This window comes from Choloepus didactylus, chromosome 19 (assembly GCF_015220235.1).
Source record: "Choloepus didactylus isolate mChoDid1 chromosome 19, mChoDid1.pri, whole genome shotgun sequence".
NCBI lineage: Eukaryota > Metazoa > Chordata > Mammalia > Pilosa > Megalonychidae > Choloepus > Choloepus didactylus.
In genome coordinates, this window is record NC_051325.1 from 39,708,153 (window position 1) to 39,722,869 (window position 14,717).

A 14,717-nucleotide genomic window follows, 5' to 3' on the forward strand; every position below is an offset into this window, starting at 1 on the left:
ATTACAAGGGGAAATGTTAGATTTTATACATGGTAACAGAATTAAAAAAAAAAAATCCGTGGAACTACAATACTCAGTGAACCCTAAGTTAAACCATGGACTTTAGTTAATAGTATAGTTATTAAAACATGCTATCATCAGTTGTAACAAATGTTCCACACCATTGCAAGCTGTTGGTGATAGGGTGGTATATGGGAATCCTGTGTTTTATGTATGATTGTTCCACATGATTGTTCCATAAACCCACGTCTCTTATAAAGGAAAAAAAAATGTTATTACTACCCCCAAACCCAGAAAATAAGGGTTAAATTATGAAAATTAATAATTCACCAAGGAATAAATAAATCTGTATTTTCCTCACATTCTTAATTGTTTACTGCCCTTTGCTCTTGGTCTAAATTCAGTGCAAGTTTTTTTATTTTAATAAAGCATCATAAAAAATGAGGGTTTTTTAAAAATAGATTTGATCCATATAGATAAAAAGAAAAATTAATGTAATGTTGACTAAGAAAGGAAGGCAAGCCTTCCTTGAACAAAAATAAGATGTGATTCTTAAATATTTTTTAATTCCCATAAATTTATTATGTGGTTGGAGTTCCCTTGTATTTATAGTTTGAAAAGTTGCTGCTGTCATGTAACTGCAAGTTGAAATCATGATGTCTTCTTGAATTTTAGGTACTTACACTGTGAAATTTTATGATGGAGTAGTTCAGACTGTCAAACATATTCATGTCAAAGCTTTTTCCAAAGATCAGGTGAGAAACATGGTTTTGTATTTTGTGGTATAATTAATGCTAACATTGTAGTTTTGTTTCTCAAATAAAGACATTACATTTGTTTTTGATGGCAAAAGTCTTATTTCCTCCATCTTACACAATTTCACCAGAAAGAAAGACCCAAGTTTTCAGAATTTGTAAATATTTGTCTCTCTCTGCCATTTCCTTTTAATACAAATTCTTTTAATTCAGAAGCGCCAAATACTTGAATACCATTGCCTGTTATCTGTTTTTCTCATCTTTTTTCCAAAAATGTATGGTTATTATTTTTCTGTCTCTCTGCACCCTGCCCCCAGGACAGTCAACCATTACAGAGAACTTGTTGAAAAGTTTGAGGACACCTAGAACAGGTGTTTCTCTTCATCTAGCTTTGTCCTCCAGCTTAGGACCATGACTAGGTGGTTTATAGACCTACTGTGTGGTGTGTACTTGGGTTGAAAATATTTTATCTTGTTGCCCCAGTATAGACCTACTGTGTGGTGTGTACTTGGGTTGAAAATATTTTATCCTGTTGCTCCAGTCACCATGCATGTACTTGCCCAAGCTTGTGGTCTGATTTTTGGTACTGGAAATATGGTCCACACAGATATGCAACATCTAGAAGTGTTGCCAACTTTCTTCATTATTTTTTTCCCCTCTAATCATTTTCATGTTTATATTTTAATGAGCTAGTTGAGGGGAAAGTAGAGAACAAAAATTTGAGTATTGGTGTTTTTAAAAATTTTGATTGATACTAGTTTTAGCTGTTGACAGCTGAAACAAGTTAAAAGATTTTATCACTGAGGCATCATAACTGATTTCTTACCTCTTTGGGTAGTTGTTGATATGACAGTATTTGGTGATCCTGTAACCTGTTTTTCTTTTCATGTGTTGATCAAGTTTGCTTCTATTTAACACAGATTTTAGTAAATTCTTATGTATACGTGTTTAGCAGTTTCAAAGGATCTTGATGCACAATACCTTGAAAAGCAGCCTCAAGAATGTGTTTGCCTTTTGCAGTTTTTACTCTTCAGAAAATTGACAAAAGTACAAATCTTTGGTCCTGAAGGTGTTTTCTCTTTGATCATTTGCCTCTCAGGCATCTAAGGAACTATACAGAACTCTAAAATGTTATTTTGGCATTAAATTTGGAAATTTTTGATAGGCATGTGAAATAAGTTAATATAGCTGGAGACCTGTATTATGAACTTGTCCTGAGCTGTCAGATTATTTCCAGAGTCTTCCCAAATGGAATTCTAGGGCTCCAGATGACAAACATTCAACTATTTACTTATGTTCTGCACTCAGTAAATTGATCGATAGCACTCGTGGTGCTTTACTTGGTGGGAGCATCTTCCATGGGAGTTTCAGTTCTCAATTCCCAGCTGCTTCTGAGAGTCTCACCTCATCGCAGGCTTGGCTGGTTGTCAAGCCCAGGCCCACAGCTCCTGGACTTTTTTTTTCTTCTTCCTTCTAAGGGGGTGTGGTGGTTTGGCCAACTGACTTCTCAAGTCTTTCCAACCCTAAGAATCTAGGGTTCAGTAATGGCCACTCACAAAGGATAATTTCTTAAAAATATCTGACTTGGACAGTTTTTAAACTTTTTTATATAGTGTCAAAATAAATTGAGCCTTTTTTCCCTTTAGGACCACACTACCCTAAATGTTTTGATAATCTTGTATTTTGGTAACATTTATCTTTTTTTTTCACTTATCTTTTTTAAAAGTTATAAAAATAATACTTTTTACTGTAGAAAATTTAGGAAGTATAGAAAAACACAAAGAAAGTAAAAATTATAATTCTGTCATCCAGATACAATTGTGTGCACATTCTTCTGTGTTTCTTGTTAAACGTGTGTATGTGTGTATATATATATATATTTCTTTTCAAAACTGGGGCCATGGGGTGTATTACTATTCTATAATTTGTTCTTTTCTTTAAACAAAATAGCATTTTTCCAAGTTCCTTTATATTCTTTGAGAATATGGCTTTTAATGACTATGTTGTGTTCTGTAATATATATTTAATCATACTTTGTGTAATGAGTCCTCTAATGGTCATCAAAACTATTTGTAAATCTGGGTGCACAAGTCAGATTATTCTGTTAGCAAATTTCACTTTAGTTCAAGGTCTAAACTTTTAAGTCTTTTAACCCAAATTGCTAAGGCACCCCCACCCCAACCCTCTGCTTCCAGAAAGATGGTTTCAGTTTGTATTTCTAGCAGCAGTGTCTGAGAGTGACTATTCTCAAACCTGGCTGCTTTCAGAATAATTTTGGGGACTTGAAAAAGTAATTTTTTCTGGGTTCTAAACCCAAAGACTCTCCTTGTTTATTATTTTTCCCTGTGGGACAAATTAAACTTGCACTTGCTGTATTTAGGCATTCCTCCCTGCTTCTGGCAAAAATCTTTGTATGTACCTATTCTGTGGTAAGTACTAGGGATCCCGTATGAATATGATATGGTGGCTCCTGTTCTTCTGTAGAGGTCTTGAAGGAGATGCATATACAAATAAACTTAATTGTAGTTTTGGAAATTCCAGAGCTTTCAGAGCTGGCTTTGTTATGAGTTAGTCACAATAGAACATGTGATTTTTAGATTGAGTTTCAAAGAAAGTAATTTAGGAGGAAAGAAACTGAGACGTAATACTTCTTTCCAGTGGGAGAAGATTCAGATTTGCTGAGGGACAAAGTAGGTAGACTTGTTGGACTAAGGACAGTCTTTACCCAGTAGAGAAAGGAGAGGCCCTGGTTCTAGATTGGAGAGTCTTTACAGCATCCTGTTCAGCCTCCAGTTACTAGTTTGGGTCCTCTTTTACTTAGGGTATCAGGATACTTGCGCAAACTTGGCCAGGCCTTCGAAAGGCCCTGAGACAGTATAGTCCTGGGGGCAATGAAAAGGATGCAGCATGAATACATTTTCTTAGGACACCTTTGTCAGAAAGATTGCCTTCCAGAAAAGGTAGTTATTTATCTGTCCCCTTAATTATTTCCTAGTGATTTACTAAGGGAAGTTGCTTTGTTTCAGAAGGAATTGAACATGGCAGTTGTTTTCTTTAAGCATAGAATGGTTCTCGAACCTTAGCGTATGGGTGGTTGTGATCAGTGGTACTTTGCATTATATGACCTGGTGTATGTCCTCTTTTACTTTGTTTGTCTTCATAAGTTTGCAAAAATCCTCCTGATTTTATATTTGCAAGTAATCACAAAGTGTGTTTCATCGCTATTTTGCTCATTTTAGAATATTGTGGGTAATGCTAGGCCTAAAGAAACAGATCACAAAAGTCTTTCATCGCCTCCTGATAAACGAGAGAAGTTTAAAGAACAGAGAAAAGCCACAGTCATTGTGAAAAAAGGCAAAGAGGACAAAGCCTTAAAGACGGAAAAGCGCCCCAAGCAGCCTGATAAAGAAGGAAAGTTAATGGGCTTGGAAAAGGGGAAGGTGTCAGAGAAAAGCCTTCCCAAGAACGAGAAAGAAGACAAGGAGAACATTTCAGAAAATGACAGGGAGTATTCTGGAGATGGCCAAGTGGATAAGAAATCCGAGAATGACATTGTGAAGAGTCCACAAGAAAACTTGAGGGAGCCTAAAAGAAAACGAGGCAGACCCCCTTCCGTAGCTCCTACTGGTGAGTTTCCTAAGTGGGCTCTGCAATGGGCAATGCCAGAATGTTCTTCCGTGGCCCTTTGTGGTTCTTTATAACTTCTGTACTGCAGCCCTTCATTTTTGTGACTGATTTTGAATCATCTTGTGATCTGAAAACAAGTCATGTCCATGGAGCTGAATTTTAAGTGAGGCGTGTCACCAGATGAACATAAGTCGGGAAGTGTGTCCATGCCTGAGCTTCTGGGTGGGAGATAACTTTCCATTAGATACTTCAACTTATATGGTAAAATATAACCTCTTGGTTTTTTGATTTTAATAAGCTAAGTACTTTTGCTTCTGCCTGTTCAAATGATCTCAGTTGAAGTAAGCTTAATAGAACTGAAGGAAATGTGGTTTTAATAAAATAGACATAAAAGAAGAAAGGAGAAGTAAACAGGGCATGGGCATCCACACTGAAGGAGTCAGGGCCAATAGAACACTGGCTCTAGGGAGGCTTGGGCACATTCTGAAATTGAGCTTTCTGTAATTGTTGATCAGAAGTGTTTATAGTTCAAATAAAACACCGAGATGGCTAATTGGTGAGAGTCAAGGGTAGAGGGTATAGATTTAGGGAAGAATGCTCAAGTTATTTAAAAAAATTAAAATTCTTCTAGAATACTCCTAGAATAATCAAGAACGAAACAAATCCTGAATTCTTTCCTAAGCCAAACACTCATTCTCCACCTGGGTTCCAGGACATGAAGAGCCCCGGGGTGTCTGAACTGAACTCTGCCCATGGCTGTATTACAGTAGTCTTCAGATATTTTGCTTGCATGTTCTCTTAAATGTAATGAATATTGAAAAATTATGAATTCCTTAGCACATTTTAAAGTATTGTATAATTTTTTTTTCTTAAGTTTACTGCAAAAGATATATTTAAAATATAAAATATATTTTCATCCAAACTGTGGGGCTAAAGATTTAGCTCATTCACTGTTGCCTTAAAATGTAGAATGCCGAGCCAGTCCTCTCTATCAAACCAATCAGCTACCTTAAACTTAATTTCTGTGGAATCAAGCCTATCTTAATTTACTTCAAATAATTGTATTAGTACTCACTCCCAACAGACAACCTTCTTTCATTTTAATTCTAATTTTAAGATAAGAGAATTAGATAGTAGACTTATTTTTCCCTGGATGAAATAAGACACCTCCCCCTTCAGAGGCTGTAACTCGATTTTGCCCTCAAGAGGTGAGCATGCTGGAATTGTCCCTTTATTTAGGGTCTAGACCTGCACTGTTCAGTGCTGTAGCCACAAGCCCGTTGTGGCTACTGAGCGCTTGAAATGTGGCTAGTCTGACTTGAGATATATTGTAAATGTAAAAAACACACTGGATCTCAAATACTTAGTACAAAAAAGAACTTAAAATATATTAGTTTTTTATATTGATCACATGTCAAAATTATGTTTTTGGATGTATTGGGTTAAATAAAATATATTCTTAAAGTTAATTTCACTTTTTTTCTTTCTTAACATGACTACAAAAATTTTTAAATTACACATGTAGCTCAAACTGTGGCCCTCATAATATTTCTGTTGGATAGCACTGGCCTAAATTCACTGGCTTTCCAGTGGTGTTCTGGAGAAAATGAAGCTCCAGTGGCCAAGGCAGCCACAATCTGGGATGAACTGACTTCTCTTCTGTGCATCAAACTGGTTCTGGTTATTTACCATCCTTTGGAGAGTTGAGAAAATAACTTCTGTGTTCAAATGAGAAATCCCAGTTGAGAAAGGCTGGCGGTTTTAACTCCCTGGGCAGTGTGCAATGTTGAGATGTAGGATAAGTAGGAGGTGTGCCTTTTTATGTAAAGTAGGAGAAAGGCAGTTATGAATGGAGAGGTGGAAAATAAGGACTGGCAGAATTCTGATGTGTCCTCAGCTCAGTTTAGGAAATGGTATGTATGGGTATTGAATGTTTAGAAACTGATTCCCTTTAACTATTCATGCCCTGGTCTGTACCCTCTGGAAAATGTGTTCTTGGGGTGGTTGTACCCAGTTTGCAGATTGTTCCTATGAGGGTCACATGACTTTGCTCAGATTTTTAAAGGGGAGCTTTCAATTTATTGCTTTTATTTTGTAAGTGTAGGATTTCACACCAGATAGGATAAACTAATAGAGAAAGGGTATTTTCCAAGCTTATTGTTAACTCTTGCCTGAAGTATTTGTTAATAATACAGATTCCAGCGCTACCTCAGTCTTTCCAAATCAGTGTCTCTGGGGCAGGGCCTGAGCATGCAAATTAACAAGTTTCCCACATGATTCTTGCTCAGAAACACTCCGTAGTCTGTTTTGATTTGTATATGGTATTAAAGGGAAGATAACCCGTATATCGTTCAAATCCCCTTAAGAATTTGCTTGGAATAAATTCATTGACATGGTAGAGCCTTGAGCTCCCAGATTAAACAGACCTGATTAGAGGAGGAGCTGAGCTATTTAGAGAGGGCTGTTTGTGTTTGCATTAATTTGGAATGTATGTGATCTCCAAGTTCCCACACTTGGAACAAAATAATGTTGGCACATTGGGAAGACTGAATTTAGGAAGAGCCAAGAAAAAGGATTTAGGCTTCTGATCAGGCTTACCTCCTCAGAACTTAGCCCTCTCACTTGTTCTGCATTTGACCTGGCACATGTGAAGCTACTGGTCTTAGATGAGTCTTACCTCTCTCCCTTCCCGTCTCTTATTCCCTTCCATTCCCTGCTCTTCTCTTTCTCCACTTTCTCACTCCTTTCTCTCCTCCTCCCCTCTTTCCTTAGACTGCTTACCCTTGCCCTCTTCCCATGCTTCTTGGTTTCTTTTCCTTTGTTCTTTCTGCTTTTTGAATTCTCATCTTTTCTGATTGGGGAGGGCTTCTTAAGTTTAGGTTTAAAGATGAAGAATGAGTACTGTGCAGGAGTTTAGCACATACACTGCTAGATTATGTTGGAGCTGGATTTGTTAGGGATCAGCAGCTGTGCCTGGAACATTGTCAAACACTGAGGTTTTTCTGGAATTGTTTTTATGAAGAGACTAAATATTGATATCTTTAAGGGTCCCTCAAAACTAGGACCAGTGTCAGGATATATAATTTGACTAGTAGAGATTGAGACCAGAAATCATGTCCTAGTCCCAGAGCATACATACATTCAGGAATTAACCTACATGGAGGATTTCCTGAGTCCTGGATAGGTAAAGTTTTGATAAGATTTGATGATGATAAAATGACTTCAAGGTTTTTTGTTTCATTCTTGATATTGCCTTTGCACCTTCATATTTTAGAGCAGTCATATTGGGGCATGATGTTTTAAAGAGAGTTTTGGGAGAGAAGTGTATAACTAGAATTGGGTCATAAGAGAGACCAATAAAAGAGATTCAGGAAGTTGATCTATAGGATATGCGCATCTCTCATAAAAAAGTGGTTTCTTATTCATTTTTTTTTCCCTTAAGTAAGAAAGGCCTTTTGAGGGTCTGTTTATCACTAAAGATGTCTGCATATATGTATGTTTTTTTAATGTATAAAAATGAGAGATTGGACCACCACTAAGAAATTACATATTTTTGTGTGTGCGATTTCATATCCATTGTAGCTGTGGATTCAAACTCTCAAACTTTGCAACCAATAACACTGGAATTGAGAAGACGGAAAATATCAAAAGGAACCGAAGTCCCATTAAAACGTCCTCGGCTTGCCAAAAATTCATGTGAGTCTTCAGTTTGTGTATGTGTGGTTAGAGCTTGACATTGGTTTTTTTTTTTTTTTTTAATACCCTGTTGGCTCTGAAAAGGATTTGTGATGGCTCTAAGTAAGGATTTATAAACCTTATTGACTTTGGAAATTAGTACATAAACTTTTATGTTGGGAAGCCCCAAAATAGAACTTAGTTGCCAAAATTGGGACATGACTTTGGCACAAATTTTCAGACCATGAATCAATCCTTAAAGATTAAAATGCTATCCTAACAAGAGATTGTGCCCTTACTTAAAACGATAAACTAGGAAAGGATGTTTCCATTTGTCAGTGACCCAACATTCCAAAAATCTTTCTGTAAAGCCCTTATAGAGGCAACTAGCCCCGAAATCTGTAGTTGTAGAGTTATTTCTTGTTGGTCTCTTGACTACAACTCTCTTAATGGTTTATAGCCCAGGAAAAGACAAAAACCTATTCGGAAAACACTGACAAAGACTTATTGAGGAGACGGTCTTCCAGGCTGTCCACTAATGGGACCCATGAGATCCTAGATCCTGACTTGGTTGTATCTGATTTGGTTGGTACAGTTAATACGGATCCTTTGCAAGACACATCATCTAGTGCCAAGGAATCTGAAGAAGGTGAGTCAGAGTCTGTCTGGAGTTGTCTTGCCAGTCTGGTGCCTGTCTAGTGTACTGCCTTCTACAAGTATGAAATGGTCTTAAAAATCAAGTAATTGAATAGGCTACAGTGTTTTCATAATATATTGTACTTCACGATTAAACAGATAAACTTTCTGTATGTATTTATTTGTGGTTGGTTTTGCTTATATACCTCTGAATGTTGGTTTGGAGATGCAGTGCTTAAAAGTACTGCTACTTCGTCTCTTTCTGGTGCCATCTCATTTCAGTGCCTCTCCCTTTTTGTCAACACTTAACAGAACTTCCTCCCTTTAGTTAGCCTCTTATTAGCTTCTTTCTTTGAGATTCTCACAGCCCTGGCCGTATGTGCTAGAACTTATGAATGTATTCTTGTATATGGTGCGATGAATGGCTTCCCCAAAAAGCCCTTGGCTTTCTTAGTCTGTTGTGCGACTCTTGGTTCCCAGACTATATACATGGATATGTTCCCCAAGCTTTTTTTTTTTCTTCTAGGCCAGTTGAAATCTCCTTTGGAAGCTGGCCAGGTCTCATCTGCACTAACTTGCCACTCCTTCGGGGATGGATTGGGGGCTGCAGGCTTGGAGTTGAACTACAAGTCGATGGGTGAAAACGCTATGAAAACGGAACCGGCCTCTCCCCTTGCTGAATTACAAGAGATTTCGACTGTGTCAGGTTCATATTTAGAGTTAACATAGTCCTCTTCTATTATATATTTTTGTTTCTGCTTTGATTGTAAACCTAAAAAAATGACTTAATTTTTCAAATGATATTTTTTTCGTCTTTTATTAATAATATTCACTTACTTTAATGCCTGAAGTCCTCTACCATTCATTTCTGATATTGGTAATTTATGTTCTTTCTCTTTGATCAGTATGGCTAGAGATTCATCAATTTTGTTGATAGTGTCAAAGAATCAACTTTTTACTTTAATTTCCTATTAAAAAATTTTTTTTATTAATTTCTGTTCTTAATTATTTTCTTCAACTTTTTCTAGCTTCATAAGGAACCTCAGGCCTTTGATTTTTAGATCTTTTGTCTTTTCTAATATGGGTGTTTAAAGTTAAAGATTTCCCTCTAATGTTTAGAGGATGCTTAGCTGCATCCTACCAATTTTGATATGTTATTGTTTCCCAAAATATCTTGTGATTTATTTCTTGACCCTGGGTTACTTAGTGTGCTGTTTCATTTCTAAATATTTGGAGATTTTATTGATACCTTATTATTGATTTCTAATGTAAATTTATTGTTGTCAGAGTATATCCTTTGTAGGATTTCAGTCTACTAAATTTTGTCAGGACTATTTTATGGCCCACCAAGTGATCTATCTTGGTGAATGTTCTATAAGCACTTGAAAAGAATTTTATTCTGCCATTGTTGATGTATCATTCTGTATCTGTCAGTTAGGTCAAGGTTGGTTGATAGTGTTTTCTGATCTATATCTTAATGGTTTTGCTTTTTACTTAGTTCTATCGGTTACCTAAAGAAAGGTATTAAAATCTCTAACCATGATTGTGGATTTGTCTATTTCTTTCTTTAATTAAGTCACTTTTCCTTAATGTATTTTGAAGTTCTGTTATTAGGTGCATACACATTCATAGTTATGTCTTCCTGATGAATTTCCTCTTTTATAATATGAAGTGTGACTCTATCTTTGGTAATAATATTCTGACTGAATTCTGCTTTATCTGTTGTTCATGCAGGTACTCTAGCTTTCTTTTGTTTACCATTAGTATGGAGTATCTTTCTCTTTTTTCTTTCAACCTAACTGTATCTTTAAATTTACTTGTCTTTTATAGACAGCATATAGTTGGCTCTCGCTTTTAACTGGTATGCTTAGTTTAATTTTATTAAATGTAGTTATTGATATGGTTGGTTTTAGGTGTACCATTTTGCTATTTGTTTTCTTTTTATCCTGTGTTTTGTTTCTCTTTTCCTCTTTTCTTGTTTGTTAGGTTGATTGCATTTTTTTTCTGGAGTTCTGTCTTAATTCATTTGTTGGTTTTAAGCTATACTTAGAATTTTTTAAAAATATTATTCTAGGGACTATGATACATATTCTTAACTTTTCACAGTTTATTTGAAAATAATAATATTGAACCACTTTATGTAAAGTGTTTACTTCCATTTACCCCTCTGCTATCCTTTATGGTCTAGTTGTCATACGAATTATATCTACATATGCTATAAACCCTACAATACAGTATTATAATTTTTGCTTTAAACAATTATTTTATAGAAAATAATACAAATAAAAGATAGAGTCTTATTTATGCACATATTTACCATTTCCATTGCTCTTCATTCCTTCCTGAAGATTTCCCTTCAGCCTGAAGAATTTCCTTTAGCTTTTCATGTAATGTACATATCCAGTGACAAGTTCCCTAAGTTTCTGATTATCTGACCATGTCTTCATTTAACTTTCATACTAGAAGGATGTTTTCACTGGATGTAGAATTGTGGGTTTACGGTTTTTTTTTTTTTTCCTTTAAGTACTTTAAAGATGTTGTTCATGGTCTTCTGGCTTCTATTATTTGTGATGAAAAGTCGGTGGTCATTCATATCCTTGTTCCCTTGCTTGCAATGGGTTATGTTCTCTTTCTGCATGCTTTCAAGATTTTACTCTTTGTCTTTGATTTTCAGCAGTTTGACTATTATGCGTTTAGGTTTTGTTTTATTTTCTCTTTATCCTGCTTGGGGTTCACTGAACCTGAATATGAAAATTGAAGTCTTTTTCTCCCCTATTCTGTCTGTTTTCTACTTTGGGGATTTGAATTATATTTATGTTAGACCTTTTGATACTGTCCCACACACAGGTTACTGAGACTCTGTTCACCTTTTTTCCAGTCTTTTCCCCGTTTTAAGATTGAATAATTTCTTTTGATCTGTTATCAAATTCTCTTATACTTTATTCTCTTAACTCCTATCTGTTATTAAGCTCATCCAGTGAATTTTTTATTTCTGATATTTTTATTTTAGCTTTAGAAGTTCCATTTGGTACATTTTTGTCAATTTTTTCTGCTGAGATTTTCTATTTATTATAAGGATAGTTTTTAATACCTGCTTTAAAATCTTTGTCTACCAGTTCAAACATCTAGATTATTTTGGAGTTAGTCCATTGATTGACTTTTCTCTTGAATATGTGTCACATTTCCCCTTTTCTTCCTATGTCTAATGATTGGATTAAACATTGTGAATGATATGGTGCAGAGTCTGGATTATGTTATGTTCTTCTGAAGAATACTGATTTGCTTTAAAAGGCATTTTATGTGGCTGATTCTGTATTTTGTTCCTCTCCAATGGGCAGCAGCTGAAATCTGTTCAGTTATTTTAGTTGTTGTTGGGCTGCTTGGAACTCTGTGCTTTTGGAGGGCAGCTAGATTTGAGCAGATTTTATTTGAAGAATTGGGACCCTCTGCCTGTGACTCTCTTCTTTCTGGGATTTTCTGTCTCACTTACCAGCTGTTTTAGTTGCGCTGAACTTTGTCTTCTATTTCTTCAACTACTAAGACTAAAGTTTTCTAAGTTTTAGCCACCTGGTGGTACTGATGGGAGCCTGCTTTCAGATGAAAATCCTTAAAATAATGACAAACTCATCTGGTACCCTTCAGTTCTGCCTACTTTTTGTTGCTCTCCAGTGCCTTTAGATATTTGTTTTTTTAATGGTTTTATGTGGAAGGGTTGTTCTTACATGAGCTGTATCTACCATTATAGAGAGAAGAAACCTCCACTGTATGTTTATAGACAGCATTAGAAAGTTGTGTACGTTATGATCACACAGAAGGGGTTTTTCCTCTGAAGTAGTGATTACTAGTTATATTGATAGTTATTTGGATATTACTGATGATGCAAACTCTTAGTTTTAATAGTGTAATGTTGTTAATGATCTGAATCCAGGATGGTTCTGATCATGAATAAATCTTGATTTTTATTTTAAAGTAAGGAACATTGAAACAACTTTTTTTGTGTGTATCTATGCATTTTGTTTTCCTTTTTAAAAAGGAGTATATAAATAATACATACTGATCATAAAAAATTCAAACAGTGTAGAGGTATTGGAAGTAAAAGTGAAAGGCTTTCTCCGTCTCACTCCATTCTCCTTGGGTAATTTCTATTATTTGTGATTTTTCCAGATGCTTTTCTATGCATTTATATAGGTAGGGAGGCAATTAAGGTTATTGAATTTAAATGTAATTGGGATAATTCTAAGCTTATTGCTCTCTTGATTTATTTTTACAGTATTTCTTGGAGATCTTTTCAGTTACATTTGCCTTTTTTTTACACTGAATATTAGTCTCTAGTAAGAATGTGCCAACATATATTTAACCATTTCCTTTTTGAAGGACAATTAGATTGTTTCTAGCTACTTAGTATTTCAAACAGTGATGGGGTGGTCTTCCTTGAATGTATATTTTTGACCACTTGGTAAATAGTTCTAGAGGATAAGTTTCTACAAGTGTAATTGACTGGATTCAAAGGATTGCATGTTTTGAATTGCGTTGCTAAATAACCCGCCACACAGGCCATTCCGCTTTATATTTTCACTGAGAGTTAGGTTTTTCCTAATATATGTTACCATTACAAACAAGATTTTATTTTCTATTTCTGTTTATTTTAATGAGGTCAAACAGTTCTTTCACGTGTTTATTGGATATTTTTACCTATTTTTCTGTGAATTGTTTTTTCATATTCTTTACCCATTTCCTGTTGAGGTTATTTGTTTTTATTAATGATTTGCAGATGTTTTTTGTACATTATTGATATAATTTCTTTGTCTTTTTTATAGATCGTACTATATTGTTTATTGGTCTATTACTTGTCTTTTATTTAGCGTATTCCACAGTACTGGAATTTTAAAAATTAACTACATTTCCCCTAGTATTTAAAAAATATAGTATGTGTACAATTAATTTAACATTATTACTTAGGCATTTTCCTGTGCTATTATAAACTTTGTTAAAAATCATTTTAATTGTAGAATAAGCCACCTTTGGAAATTTGATGAAATCAAAATATATCTCTAACCCATATCTCACACGCTGAAGACCATTTATCTTTAAAAAGTTGATTTTGATATGTCATAAATTGAAAGGGGTGAAGGAATTGGTGTAGGTAAATTCTGGCATTTCCAAAATATTTGTAAAGTCGTAAAGGTTTGTAGATAGCCCACTTCTGGACTCATCTGGTTTCTGGATTAAGGCAGATATAATGGGGGTGGGAGTAAGGAGACATGACCTTATTGTAGAATTTAGCCAGAAATGAGCCGTGGAATCACGTCGTGTGAGAGTCTATTGATGACGTCTCTGGACCTGGGAAGCATCATTTGGTGAACGTTGGTAGTCTGTGAAGAACTTCCTTCCCAGGCTGTGATATTGTGGCAAGTTTGGACTCTGTAGTTCCCAAAGCAGAGCTTTTTGGCTGCATATGAGTCCAGAGGTAGAATGGAGAAGCTTGCTTTGTTTCTTGTGTGTTGTTTATTGTTCCCTGGTGAAGAATATGCTAAAGCATTCTTTTAGAGATGAACTCAGGGAAAATGTAAAGGTTGAATGAAACTGTCTTCCTGCAGTTAGGGGATGAAAGGTGATTTTATTAAAAAAAAAATGCTGCAAACATGGATGTGGAGACTCTGGTTGCTTATCTGTTTTTGTTCAGTTCATTGACACCAGACGATAAACCTGTTGCCTATGAGGTACTGTGCTAAGCGTCATTGATAACAAAGATCAGTCAGACACAGTGCCTTCCCAGAGACCATCTTGGGGGAGGTGACATTTAAGTCAAGTATTCAGGGATGCATAGTACTCTCCCACGAGTAATAGATAGTGCAAGGTATTCCAGCCGAGGGAACAGCATGAGCAGAGGCATAGCACGTCTCCTGTTAGGCTGTTTCACATGGGGAGAAGGTAGTCAGTCAAATTTTTTTTAGTGATTCTTATTTTGACACTAACATACTTGTGACTTTAATATTACCTGTCATGAAATCTGTACATTTATAT

At 35.5% G+C, this 14,717-nt stretch overlaps 1 protein-coding gene across 3 annotated transcripts in view; it reads left to right on the forward strand.

The window, feature by feature from the left end:
* PHF20 (PHD finger protein 20) overlaps window positions 1–14,717 on the forward strand; it is a 179,513-nt gene that overhangs the window by 65,047 nt on the left and 99,749 nt on the right. For 2 of the 3 annotated variants that reach the window (XM_037812478.1, XM_037812479.1), the window contains exons 5-9: window positions 676–755; window positions 3,995–4,382; window positions 7,965–8,078; window positions 8,518–8,706; window positions 9,220–9,399. In XM_037812478.1, the coding sequence (XP_037668406.1) occupies window positions 676–755; window positions 3,995–4,382; window positions 7,965–8,078; window positions 8,518–8,706; window positions 9,220–9,399 (951 nt within the window). The remainder of the gene's footprint in view (window positions 1–675; window positions 756–3,994; window positions 4,383–7,964; window positions 8,079–8,517; window positions 8,707–9,219; window positions 9,400–14,717) is intronic. The other variant, XM_037812480.1, reaches the window with a different exon arrangement.